The sequence below is a fragment of the Odocoileus virginianus genome, chromosome 4 (genome assembly GCF_023699985.2).
Source record: "Odocoileus virginianus isolate 20LAN1187 ecotype Illinois chromosome 4, Ovbor_1.2, whole genome shotgun sequence".
In the NCBI taxonomy this organism is placed as follows: Eukaryota; Metazoa; Chordata; class Mammalia; order Artiodactyla; family Cervidae; genus Odocoileus; species Odocoileus virginianus.
The window spans coordinates 36,993,691-37,007,888 of record NC_069677.1 but is presented as its reverse complement, the minus strand read 5'-3'; the positions used below and the strand labels follow the sequence as shown (position 1 = coordinate 37,007,888).

The following is a 14,198-nucleotide window of genomic DNA, read 5'->3' as shown; positions in this document are numbered from 1 at the left end:
GGGGCTCAGCCCAGAACACCTCGGCAGCCCCTGAATCAACACGAGAATCCAGGTTCCCTCTCGTGGCATTCGCCCGCCCCTGCCCACCAGCCCCAGCCCCAGTCCACGCACCGAGCCCACTCACTCTGACCCAAAACACTGGAAAGAAATCAGAAAACATGTTCCGCTCACCCTCAAAGCCGAGAGATCTATTTCATCCAGGCTGCGAGCCGGGGAGTCGCTCGCCATGTCGACTTCTTCGCGGGAGAGATGGACCAAAACCACCCCGAAGCTATTCCCTTGGAAATTCCACCTTGGTCTATCTCACTCGTGTCCTCACGCGGCTGTCGCGCCAGAGGCCCGGGGCCCAGCCTCCTCCGCCCACCCCGGCTCCCACAGCGATCCTCCGCGCGGCGGTCCTCCGGGTCCGGGAGCCCAACCTGAGCGGATCTCCAAGCCCTGGAGCCGCGGTGCGTGTGGGCTGCGCGCCCTGATCGGCTAAGGGCGCTGGGGCTGCGTGGGTGTATTTAAATGGGACATGCTTCTTTGCTTGTGCGTGGATGGCGGCTGCATTGGCTGTTATAATGAGACACATCAACTCCTCCACTCAGCTGGGGGGTGGGGGTGGAGAGCCACACAAAACTGTCTATCACCGCTTCCTGGGAGGAGTAAAGCGGGGGGGCGGGGGTGGAGGAAAGGCGGAGGAGGCGTGGTCTCCGACTGGGGAGAGGCCGCGCTTCCTGACCGGGTCCCTCCGCACCAACGTGGGTGGGGGAGGGGCGCACACCCTTCCAGCCTGGGCTTTGCGGGCTCGTCGCGCTGCATCTGAAGACCTTTCCGGAACCCTGCCGTGCTTCTCGCAGGGACAAGGGGGCTTTTATTGTTGTGTGTCCAATTCGTGCCCTGCGGCAAAATGGCCCTTCAGTCGCATTTTGAGAGATTCTCCGCAGGGTTCAAATGCTCCAGCGGTGAAAAAATAAAAATCCAGAGGGGAGGAAAAAAAGAGCGACGCCCTCCCTCCACCATTAATTATTTGTGGGGCTGGAGTAGCGCGGGCTGGTGCAACCGGTGCATATAAGGACTTGTGTGCAAAGAAGGGGATCCGCCTCCAGCCGCGGAACGAATGAGGGAGAAGCGCACTCGTGTGGGCGCCCAGCCGCCCGCCGCCCCCCCAGGCCTCGGAAATCTGCAACTGCCGCGGGGTCGGGTCCGCCAGCGGTCCCCGGAATCCAGGATGTCAGTTCTGCGGGACCGGTCACTGCCCGCCTCGGGGCTGGAAGGGTTTGCCAGAAGCAGGAAAGTCGCGCGATCTGAGCTCTCTCTTGGTCTCGCCACACCCAGGACCTGTCCTTGCCGCAATTCCCCCACGGAAACGACCGAATTGAAACGAGAATTGTTCTCCGGGTGCAGTGGCTTGAATGCTTCAGGTAACTCGGAAGGCAACGTGGGTTAAGGCAGCTCACGCCGCCTCCGGTCCCTGCATTTTCCTTTCCGGCTGCGTTTATGCTGCTCGTCTCCCCAGGTTAATAGAGAAAGTTTGGCTGGCGGATAAGATGTAATCCAGAAGATGTACGGCGTGAGAGCGATTTCACTGCACCGGCTTTCGAATTTAAAGGCTGAACGTTTACAGTGGTAAACCTGATATTCTGTAATCCGGTATATCGAGTCACTTCCCCCAGCCGCGTCTCCGGCCTTGGCCACGCGAAATACCTAGGATGAGAGGCTAAAATTGAGCTTTTCCCCCAAATACAGTTGTAGCTTTGAAGGCATTATCTCCATCTCTGCTAAGATGAGAATTTTCTCCTGATCAAGTGTCCTGAGGAATTTTTAATTGTGCAGTGTGGATATCAGCTTCAGAATGATGCTTTTGAGTGAATGAATGGAAGTCAATGCAGTTAGTTCCTCAGGACTTTCGAGCAGCATTCCGTATGCACTCTGCTGTTTTTATTAATAATATTGTCTTTGTTTATATGCATTGTGCATCAGAAAACTTGAAAATTGTTCCAACATTTCAGTGGCCACAACCGTTTAGGAGCTTTTGCCATTAAAACGTCGTATGTTTAAATGTGTCATAATTCCAAACATTTGATTTGATCTCTCATTTTCTAATAAAATGGTCCAGCTCAAGGTAGTAACCTACAGTAAGCCAATATGTAATGTCGAAATGACATTTAAAAAAAAAAAACCTATCATTTCTCATCGTCCTTGTTTTTTCCCTTCTCTGTGCCTTTTTTACCTTAAATCTAGAGACAAGCTAGTGTATTTTCTCAGTGTTCAAAGAAAATCATTAAGGTCAGGTATTGAGATCTATGAACTGAACTATTTTTAAAACTCCAAGCACATGAAAAATGAGAAAAACATCTTTTTCAAGAAGAACCTTCATTTTTACCCCCAGTTTTATTTGAAGCATCACAAATCACTCATTTCTTTTAGCGTTAATCAGCTGCTCAGGCCATAAGGGTGTCATGATACAGGTATTAAATTCTACCCTTGGTTTTAGAATCAGTTTAGAAAACCATATATATAGTACAGTGATGTGTACCAAAGGGAGGAGGGCTTCCTAGGAGCCTGAGAGGTCGATGAAAGTCAGGTGTAGGCAGGGATGCTGGCCGCAAGAAGTACCATAAAAGGAGAGATTACAACAGCCAGGGCCCCCCCAGCTGCTAAGGGAAGGAGGAAACTCCAAGCATTTTGTGCTGAAGGTGAAGTAATTGTGGTAACTGGGCTGAGGAGGAAAGTAAAGGTCAGATCAGGTAGAGCCTTGCATACCCCAAGAAGGAACTTGACTTAATTTATTTTTATGTCAAGTGTATGTCGTATTTCAGCAATTTCAGTACATCTAATTTTTTTGTCATATACGTATGCCTCCTGGACAGTTATTTAACATTTTTCTTTAACTCAACACTTCATTTTTCCTTATATTTAACTTAAAAGGAAATATATGTCACTACTGTGGATGAAAAACTTGCAGCACCTGCTTAACAAAAAGAAGGAAATCATTAAAATGAATACAGTGGAAAATAAAACAGTATTATTAAATTCTACCTATCTATCTTGGGGCTTTAATTTATTAAAAGAGAATTTAGCAAATGCCAGAAAAGACATTCAAAACTTGACCAAAGTGAGATTTTCTTCTTGGTGTAATCTGAAAGGTTGAAAGAATTGTTATTATTAATGTATGGTTTGAAAGCCTGTACAACATTATGATATGCTGTTTATGTCTATCTAAATATGTAAGTGGAGATCCCCAGTAACACTAAGGCCCAGCACCGCCAAATAAGTAAATATTAAAAAAAAAAGAGGAAGAAAAGAGAAGAGAATGAATTCAAATCCGTTTACTTCGTACTTTGGGACTGCCCAGGTGACACTAGTGGTAAAGAACCCGCCTGCCAATACAGGAGACTTGAGAGACCCTGGTGAGATCCCTGGGTCGGGAAAGTCGCCTGAAGGAGGAAATGGCAACCCACTCCAGTATTCTTGCCTGGTGAATCCCAGGGAGAGAGTAGCCTGGTGGACGCCAAGAGTCGGACGCGACTGAAGCGACTTAGCACAGCATAGCAAATATGTATGAATGAATACATTAAAAGAGGGATCGGGTGGAGAGGGAGGTGGGAGGGGGGACCGGGATGGGGAATACATGTAAATCCATGGCTAATTCATTTCAATGTATGACAAAAACCACTGCAATGTTGTAAAGTAATTAGCCTCCAACTAATAAAAATAAATGGAAAAAAATAAAAAATTTAAAAAAAAGAATAATGCCACCTAAAATAAAGGTATTATACAAGGTTAAAAAAAAAAAGCATGAATACGGGCAGAAAGGATACAGGGGTATGAACTTTGGAACAGTGAGAAGGGAAGAAGAAAAATGGAATGGGAAAGCACAGTGGAGGCTCCAACAATGGTACCTAATTTAAGTTTTTAAAAGATCTTAAGCACGGATTGTTTGGAATTAAGTCTGTTTTGTCACTAAGGCGCACTTGGACCAAGGAAACACTATCACCCCAAGGGGCTGCCCACCAATTTCCAGGAGAAATAAGACCACATACACACACAATCTGAAAGTAAACTGCCTACATCCCCTGCCCTGCTCCACGTCCTGCCCTGTTCCCCTTCCCACCACAGTAAGCAAAGCAAACACTCAGAACTGGCGAAGCAGATAGGCAAGGGAGATTTCCAAACACTGAGATGAGCAGCCTGCATGCATGATCAGTCACTCAGTCGTGTTTGACTCTTTGTGACCCCATGGACTGTACCCTGCCAGGGTCCTCTGTCCATGTCCCAACGAAAATACTGGAGTGGGTTGCCATTTCCTCCTCCAGGGGATCTTCCTGACCCAGGGATCAGAACCACATCTCCTGCGGCTCCTACATTGGCAGATGGATTCTTTACCACTGAACCACCTGGGAAGGCCCAAGAAGAGCAGACCAATCACCAGTTACTTGCGGAAATCTATTAGTATGAAAGAGAAGCACCAATTTCAATCAATAAGCAAACTGAAAATTCCAAGATATTTTTATAGGAGCAAAAAGAAGTTTTGTAACATACAGATTTTTTCACTCTCAGAAGGATAATGCAGGACCTTACATCCATTAAAAAGAACGAGGTTACTGTGAAAACAAATCAGTTAGAGGACTTATTAAGAACATATTTATTGAAATTGTTTAAGTGAGTTGAACAATAATCAGTGGTACTATGCTGCAGATACTCTTATAATAGTCATATATTAACATATTTAATCTTTATAACCTTACAAAATAGGCAACATTATTAGCATATTTATTTTACAGATGAGTAAGCTGAAAAATAGGTTAATTAATTTACTCCAGGGAGCACAGTCATAAATGACTAAAACAGAATTTGAACTCAGGCTTTTAATCACCATGCTATACTGACTCACACTGAACTGAAGGACGATTTAGTAAGCTAGAAGACTGGGTCGTTTTCTCCCAGATTACAGAGAAAATATAAAGCAGGGAGCGAAAATTTAAGTAATATCGAGAATAAATCCAGAAATTTCAATATTTATTTAACAGGAGAGCTAGAGAATGGATAGAAGGAAATATTCAAAGAAATCATAGAAAATGTTCCAATATATTCAGGTTAAAAGCCCTCATTTAGTGTTTAAGTAAAAAATACCACACTAAACAAATCATGAAGGAATTTTAGAATATTAAGGATACCAAGGAAATTCTCACCAAGTCACCTACTTCTCATCAGCAACAATAGATGCTAGTAATAGTAGAAAATGGAACAGTCTTGGAATTGATTTTAACTTAGAATTCTCTACCCAACTAAACTATCATTTAAGAAAGAATGCAAAATAATGACATTTTCAGATATGTAAGGATTCAAATGATTGATCATCTCTTAAGTTATTGAAAAGTGCATTCCACTGAAAACCTGAATCAAAAAAGAAAACATGCAATACAAAAGACAATGATAAGCAAAGGTAGCAAACTGTTTGCTACCCACTCAGTCATTCTCTTTCTTCCATACTAGAAAAATTCTGGTTTTGAGAATTTATTCTCTGTGTGTTTCAAGAATATGAGTTCTTCCCAACCCCAGAGCAAGAATGAATGTTAACTTATCTGAACTCATCACAGTAATTCTCTTCTCTCTCCAAGAGATTGGTTTAGACATAGGTGTCTCATGCAGCACTGACTGGAATAAAGAGAAGTCTGACGGGGGTATAAGAATAGTTTTCCTATTCAAAAACTTTTTAACATAAAAAAAGAAGGAAGCAGGAGAATAAAAAAGGTACCAGGAAAAGCTTCATACCTGTGGTAGCCTTCATCCAAGATGGCTCCCAGTGAGCCTCACCTCCTGATATATACACCCTAGTGTTAGTTCCCTCCAACATAGAATACAAGAGGAATTCCAAAACTGGGTAACAAAAGTTATTTTAGCTTTTACCTTGTTTTCTTGGTTCACGTGCTCTAAAGCAGGGTTTCTCAGCCTCAGCATATTGACATTGTGGTTCTGTGGTTCTGAGAACTCATGTTGTGGAGGGCTGTCCTATACAGTATTGGATGCTTAGAAGCATACCTACTCCCTACCCGCCAGATGCCAGAAACACTTTCCCATTTGGGAAAACTAAAAATGTCTCCAGACATTGCCAGATGTCCCATAGAAAGCAAAAATCACGCTCAGTTGAGAACTGCTGCTCTAGGGGAAGTCAGCCACCATGACCTGTGGACGTTCATGCAACCTGCCAGCCATGTCAGCTGCCTTGAAGTGGAACCTCCAGTCCAGTCAAGCTTTTAGATGATTACTGTCCCCACTTGCCCTAACTGCAGCTTCTTGAGAGATCCTGAGTTAGATCCATCAAACCAAGCTCCCGAATACCTGACTGACAGAAACCCTGTTAAATAAGAAATGTTATTGTTGTTGTAAGCCACTTGATTTGTTATGCAGCAGTAGATAACCAATACACTGTCTTCAGACAGAGTAGTGTGTGGCTATATTAGTTGTAGCAGCCATCTTCCTGCCTGAACTTGAGAAAAAAAAGCAGAAGATGAAAAGCACTTGGATCCTTAATCACATGGTTGAGCCACTAAATTAATCTAGGAACAAGCTAGCTCTGACCTTCTTCCCATGAGACATGAAGTTTTTCTCTTTGTTTAATCTGCCTTTAGTTACATTTTCTGTTATTTGCAGTCAAACAATTCCTATTAACAGAAAATAAGAATTAAAATGTTTCATTCTTTATTATTGCTGATTCATAAAGTAAAAGGAAATAATGATAATCTAAAACAAATAATTTTATCATGAGGATAAAGGGGAAGGACAGAGAAAAAAGCGTGTTAAGATTGGAAATGTATTTAGATACTTCCTCTAAACACAGGAAAAATGTAAGTCAATTGTACAAGATAAATATAAGGGTCACCATGTAGGCAATTATAAATTAGATGTGTAAGTTATAAACTACCTGAATCAAAAGAATGGAACAGGGATAATTTGATGAATCAAATAAAGTGAATAAAAGAAAAAATATATAAATCAGACTATGTCTTGTAAGGGACATGTTTGAGGAGTGGTGAGGCCCTCTAAGCCTCTATTCCGCTTGTGTATACTGCAGTAGGTACAATAATGCCCAACCCCTGCCAAAGTCGTTCATGTTCCAGTCCCCAGAATTTGTGAGTATGTTACTTTACATGGCAAGTAGGTCTTTGCATATGTGATTGAAATAAGGAATTTGAGATAGGGAGATACCTGGCTTAAGCAAAGTGGGCCCCAATGTAGTTCCAAAGGTTTGCGTTTTTTTTTTTTGTTTTAACTTATTGGCTGCACTAGGTCCTCATTGCTTTGCATGGGCTTTCTCTAGGTGCAGAGAGCAGAGGCTATTCTCTAACTGCAGTGCACAGGCTCTAGGGAGGACAGGCTCAGTAGCTGTGGTGCTTGGGCTTAGTCACTGCATAGCATGTGGGATCTTCCCAGACCAGGGATCAAACCCATGCCCCTGCAGTGGCAGGTAAATTCTTAACCACTGAACTGCCAGGGAAGTCCCCAAAGGTCTTTAAAGGTGAGAGAGGGAAGCAGAAGAGGAATCAAAACTAGAGAAAGGGATGAAATGGAAGAAAGACACAGATATGTGCAACTTTGCTGGCTTTGAAAATGAAGGAAGGGTGCCATAAGCCAAGGAATATGGGCAACCTCTAGAAGCTGGAAGGGCAGAGACATGGATTCTACCCTAGAACCTCCAGAAAGGAAAGTCGCCCTGCAGACACCTTAATTCTAGCCCAGTAAAACAGACTTCCAGACTGTAAGATAATAAATTTGTGTCATTTAAAGCCACTAAGCTTGTGAGAATTCGTCACAGCAGTGATTTAAACAAACACACACACACAAAACTAAACTTCCCGTATCTATATTTCCTCTGGAATGATTATCTCTTTCCCTCTGGCTACAGATTGTTGGAGCCGTAACTCGGGTTTTCTGCCCGTCAGTATCCAAAGGGTGATAGGTGTCTGAAATCAGAACAGTAGAAGGCCCCTTCAGAGAAACCTGGAAGTTAAGAACAGCAACAGACTGAAAATGGCTAGTGACCATTACTTCCAATTGCGGTGCCCTGTTTACTACCGTCCTTTCCTCCATGTTGTGTCTCAGAAGTTGCCTTTTTCCTGTCTGTTTCCAAGCATGATCCCTATGCTAGTTATCTATTGCTGTGTAACCAACCACTTCAAAGCGCAGGGAGTAAAACAACAGTTATTTCTTTTGCTCACAAATCTGTTATTTGAGCAAGGTTTGCTGGGAAAGGTTCATTTGCTCCACAGAATATCAGCTAAAGCTGAAGGCCCCATTTGCGAAATGGCTCACTCTTGTACTTAGCAGATTTGGTCCTGGACTATGCGCTGAGGGCTCCTCTCCAGGCTTGTGTCTCTATGGGCTGTTAGGGTTTCTTTATGGCATGGTGGATGAGTTCCAAGAGCAAGCATCCCATAGACAGAAGCTGTATCACCATTTATGACTTAGCATCAGCAGTCATGTGATGTCAATTCCACCACTGTTACAGATCTTCCCAACTTCAAGAGGAAGACACATATATCCCACCTTTTGGTGGGAGGAGTGTCTAAGTCACATTATAGAAAAGCCCAGAGGACAGAAGAAATTGTTGCAGTAGTTTTGGAAACTAAAACCTAACACATCTTTCCAACCATATTATCATTTCTCTGACCTTAATATCTTTGCCTTTTGCTCATGTTAACCATAGTTGGCTTCTGCTGTTGCTTTCAACCAAAGAATAATGTCTCAGACATAAACACAAACCCATCACAGTAAGAATAAGTAATTTAAATTCCCATATTAGAATCAAAGTGTATAAAAACCAAAGCAAAACAACCCAAATAAACTAAGAATACACAATTCTGCCACAGGAAATTGATCAAATCTGTCCAGAGTACAAGACACAAGGTTTGATCTTTTCCAAAAAGGAGCAGTTATGGATACCCATCTTAGACCACATTATTAAGAGATTCTAATATTCATGTTATAAATTTTTCTAAACAGATTCACAGTTCTTAGATTTGTGTTCACTGGAATCACTTTTGGCCTTTCCCTGCAATTAAACTTATCCCTAGGGACCCAATCAGAAATATATCATCATCTTAAGCAGCTCTGCCTATAAAATTCCAGTTTTCCACTATCCAATTACACACCCTATCCTCTAGCTTCCTGGTGTGTGTGTGCTAAGTCCCTTCAGCCAGTTCCGACTCTTTGCCACACCATGGACTGAGCCTGAATCAATATTTTGTATTCCATACAGTCTGATCTGAAGTGAAGGACATGGCCCTTGGAGTTGGACTGCCTGAGATCAAATCTCAAAATAGAAAAAGAAAAACAATACAGTTGTTTTAAAAATCTCATTTCTTGTTTCAGATAGATATATTGGTACAGATAGACTTTTTTTTAACCTAATTACCTTGGCATAATACTGCCAAGTCCCTACATTTCTTTTGTATTAAATGGGTTCAGAGCAATTTTCCTAATTAACTAGGGCTTTTTAATCCAAAAGACAAGCACAACACTTTATCTCAAATACCAGTATTACACTTTCCCCAAATATGGAAAACTATTTTTACTAAAAATTTGGCAAGCCCTTTCAAAACAGCATTTTCTGTTTTCATTCTCTGAGAAATTTCTAACAACAAATATGTATAGAAAATTTTAATATGCGGCTGTAAGCTTTCAATATTTACTATAAAATTTGTTTATAATTTTTTGAAAGTTGCTTGATCTTCTTAAATCCTAAAGCAGTTTTAAATTTAATTATGTTCTAGTCAAATAATGGAGTTTCCAGCCTGTTCTTTCCTCAATGTTTTTAAAACCTACCTTACTGTCTTTCAACAGCATTCCATACATGTCTGGTCAATGACCAAACGTACTTTAATAGAAATGATAAAGGGACATCTCTTCTGACCACCAGGGCCTGTCTGGGCCATGTCAAAAGCCGGTGGTGTGTTATTTCCTGCTGGTTATCTCAATTAGTTTTCACTTTTTCTATAGAGCTTTTCTCCTGTTTAATTTCAGATTCTAAGCCTGCCTTACCCTAGCATACACAAAATAATTTTCAACTTTTTAGTTTGTGTCCGTATATTTGAATGACATAGCCTTACAGGTTAGCCTGGAGCTGGGAGAGGGGAGGAGTTGCCCAACTAATCTTTACATGAAGTCATAAGGTACATAAATGTTTTTATCAGACTTTAGAGCTGGAAGGAACCTTTGAGATAAGGAGTCCAACCCTCTCACTTTGCAGATAAGGAAACCAAGGTCCAGAGACACTTTGTGACTTGCTCAATGTCACAGAGTTACTGCAGGAAAAGGCTTCTTGTTTTGTTTTTTAAAAACAAACAAATAAAACCAAGGCTGTTTTTACTGTTATTGTTTTCCCTGAGATTTCCAATCCTCCCTTCTACTGTACTATAGCAGTACCACTACTGTGAGAAGTTCTACTACTTCTGTTGAATCCATTGTGTTGTGGATGGTATCTAGAGTGCAATATGCATATCTAAAAGAGGCTGTAAGGTACACAGTTGATCCCATCTCCCTTAATGTGTGAGCCAGCTGAAATCTCCAAGCTAAATGAGTGGATGTGTCATGCTTGGTATTGCCTCTAGTGGGGGAAGAAGTATCCAAGACAGAGCCCAGCAGTTTGTCTCAGAGGGTTTCTTTAGTCCAGAGAACCCAGGAGACAAAACAAGGAATAGGGAGTTGTTTTGGTCAATTGGCCAAAGAAGGCAGAGGCCAAACCTCTCAAGAGATTTAACATACTTTTCGTGCAATTATTTAGATGACTTGTGAGGTCTACACTGAAAAATATGTGTCATCTCTCTTATAACACTTAAGATGCTATATTGTGTTCTGTTGCTTTTCTTATCCACAGTTCAGCTGTTGAGCACAAGCAACTTTTCTTGTTCAGCTCTATTTCTCTGGTACCTAGCGTAATGCCTGCAATGAAGTGGTGCTTATAAGATTAATCATTAAATCAGTGTAAAGAAGTAGTTAAGAAAAGTGGACAGAACTGGCCACTTTGAAGACAGAAAAATCTGGACAAGTCTTTTCAACCCTTTAGGTATCAACATTTTTATATTTAATAGATTTTGCATGACTGATTGATTCTGAGAGCAAACCAAGAGTCCCATGGATATGACTGTGTCAAAAGCTAATAATAAGAATCAGTTGTGGATCTAACTTTCTCATGCATTCACAAAAAGTGTAAATTCATTTCCTTATTATGAGCCCCCCAGGAGGTGCTAGTGGTAAAGAACCTGCTTACCAATGCAGGAAACGTAAGAGATGCAGGTTAGATCCCTGAGTCAGGAAGATTCCCTGAAGTTGGGCATGGCAACCCACTCCAGTATTCTTGCTTGGAGAATCCCCATGGACAGAGGAGCCTGGTGGGCTACAGTCCATAGGGTTGCAAAGATACACAACTGAAGCCATGTAGCATGCACACACACACATATTAACATATTCATAAAATATATTCACATATTCACTAAAAACATGTATTGGATACAGGGATCATCAAAATGGTCTCTGATTTTATAATTTAGGCATTGTTTCTGAATGTGCTGTCCATGGGTGGACTTCCCTGGTGATCCAGTGGTTGAGACTCTACACTGCCAGTGCACGGGGTACAGGTTCGCTCCCTGGTCAGGGAACTAGAATGCCACATGCCATGGGGCTGAAAAAATAAATAAATAAAAGCATTATTTATGGGCACTTGTATCAAAAAAAGAAGTAGGGCTTAATTAATATCTAGATTCCCAGAATATGAGGGAGCAGGATGCAAGAATCTTTACTTTTAAACAAGCACCCTCCAAGATCACTTTTTCCCATTCCCAAATATGTATTGAACATCTTTGGTGGGCAAGGCTCTTAGTTAGTCAGATCGAAGGAATAATGAACATTGATTATAGCTTTTAGTAAGTATCTTAGTGTGTTTGGGCTGTTATAAAAAAAAAAATCAGAGATTAGATGGCTTATAAACAACAGAAATTTATTTCTTACAGTTTCAGGGGCTGGGAAATCCAAAACCCTTGTGCTGGCAGATTCAGGATCTGCTTCCTCATAGACAGCCATCTTCTCATTTGTGTCCTCAAATGGCGCAAATGGCAAGCTAACTCTCTGGAGTCTCTTCTGTAAAGGGCACTGTTACTAAGTTCAATCATGAAAGGGCTGCCCTTATGACTTCTCACCTTCCAAAGACCCCATTACCTTGGAGATTAGGATTTCAGCATAGAAATTTGGACAGGTTGGACAGGGGACACAATATTCAGTCTATGTAGAATATTCAGCCTATGTAAGCATGAGACAAAATCCAGTGTCATAAATGAACATAATGAAACTTGGGTAACTGCACTGCTGCCAGGAAAGCTGAAAAGAGTGGAAGGAATTCAGGATAGAGTTTAGTCTATGAAGAAAAAAAATTAGTATCCTGTAACTGGTTGGACAGAAAGTCTAGACATTTATTGATGTTGTTGTTGATCTCTCAATGAAAAAGGCCCAGAAGAGCTGCTTAAAAGTCTTTGTCTTCTGGTATATACATCACCAGCTTCTACAATCAACAGCATATCACCATAGTTGTTTTTATATTTCTCCCCATCCACTGTGCTTTTGGGGCCTCCCTTGTGGCTCAGCTGATAAAGAATCTCCCTGCAATGTGGGAGACCTGGGTTCGATCCCTGGGTTGGGAAGATCCCCTGGAGAAGGGAAAGGTTACCCACTCCAGTATTCTGGCCTGGAGAATTCCATGGTACAGTCCATGGGGTCGCAAAGAATCAGACACGACTGAGTGACTTTCACTTTCACCATGCTTTTTCTTCTATTTTGTTTTGTTTTGCGTGTTGGTGTTTTTTTTTTTTTTTTTTTGCCATACCAAGGGGCCTGTAGGATCTTAGTTCCCTGATTCTCTGACCAGGGATGGAAGCTATGTGCCCTGCATTGGAACCGCAGTGTCTTAACCAACAGACCACTAGGGACTTTCCTTATTTTTATTTGCTGAAATATTTAAAAACAAATATCTTTGACATCATTTCATTTCAATTATGATATTAATTTCAATTAATATTATGATATTAATTTCATTTCAATTAAGATATTATTATAACTTTCATTGGGGACTGAACCTTAATATCTGGGATTTCATGAGCAGCCCTATCTCTAGTCATTCACCAAGTCTAGGTGACTTGGTGAAACCATGTCAGACTCCACTGTGATGGCTGTAACAGCAGAATGGCCTCCAGGGGTCTGCTGAAACATTTAAAGCCTAGGAATTCAAAATCAAAGGAGAAATCCACCATGTTATTGCTGAGCTAAATTGTGGGTGGGTAGAAATAACATCTTCCATAATTGAACTATATATGTTCCATTTCTAATTTTTTTTAAAAAACAAAATGGTAAAAAAAAAAAAAAACCTACAAAAAGAAAATTCCCCTTGTTTGCTTTACACTTCAAAAGCAATATCACTTTCATTACTGACTCATGGAAACTTCCTGAGTCTTGCTTTTTTAAGTAAAAAAAAACCAGTTGCTGATCTGTTTTCTTTTGCACCCCGCCTTTTGCACCCTGCCATCTATATCTATAGCAAAATTGACAACTCAGAAATAGTTTTTGGTGAAACTGCAAAGTGGGTAAGGTTCTCCTGGGGCTTTCTTCTCCCTCCTCTCCTGATCCCCCAAGTCCTGGAGCTCCCAGCTTCTCCCAGCCCTTCTGAGCCCATGGACCTGTAGGGTATTTTACTCCCCAAGGCTACTTTTCCTCAAAGTATCCACTTTTCCTTCCTTTTCTGACAATCCCAACCCCCATCTTTTACTGCTCCCAACCTCAGCCAGCTGCTGCAGTCAGCCCTTTCATTTGTTTCTAGTTTGCTTCTTATCACATTCCCCAGCTTCTGGTCCCAATGTTTTCCTGGCTTCCAGCCTCCACCACACACTCACCTTGCTATCTATGGAGGCAGGTCACTGACTTCTGCCATTCACAATGTGTTCTATGTAAATGGGGTCCCCTGGAGTCGTGCCCAGTGAACATATCGTGTATAAAGCCCAGAGGTATGGAAAGTCACTGTATTAGGTGCAGCCTTACAAAGGGAAAGTCCATAACTGAACTCCAATCCTCAAGTTTCATATTTGCCTTCATTTCTGGCTCTTCCTTGGCAGCACCCTCTTTTCCTTGTAAAGCACCCAAAATGGATTTAGAAGACCTGGGTTTGGGGGGTG

The 14,198-nt window shown here is 41.7% G+C and overlaps 1 protein-coding gene across 7 annotated transcripts in view; it reads right to left on the bottom strand.

Moving 5' to 3' along the window:
- Positions 1 to 647, bottom strand: part of TNIK (TRAF2 and NCK interacting kinase) — a 389,309-nt gene extending 388,662 nt beyond the window's left edge. The window contains exon 1 of one of the 7 annotated variants that reach the window (XM_070466423.1): positions 172 to 647. In XM_070466423.1, coding sequence (XP_070322524.1) covers positions 172 to 228 — 57 coding nt within the window. In that variant the 5' untranslated portion in view covers positions 229 to 647. The remainder of the gene's footprint in view (positions 1 to 171) is intronic. The other 6 variants (XM_070466420.1, XM_070466421.1, XM_070466426.1 and 3 more) reach the window with 6 other exon arrangements.
- Between the last annotated feature and the right edge of the window lie 13,551 nt (positions 648 to 14,198).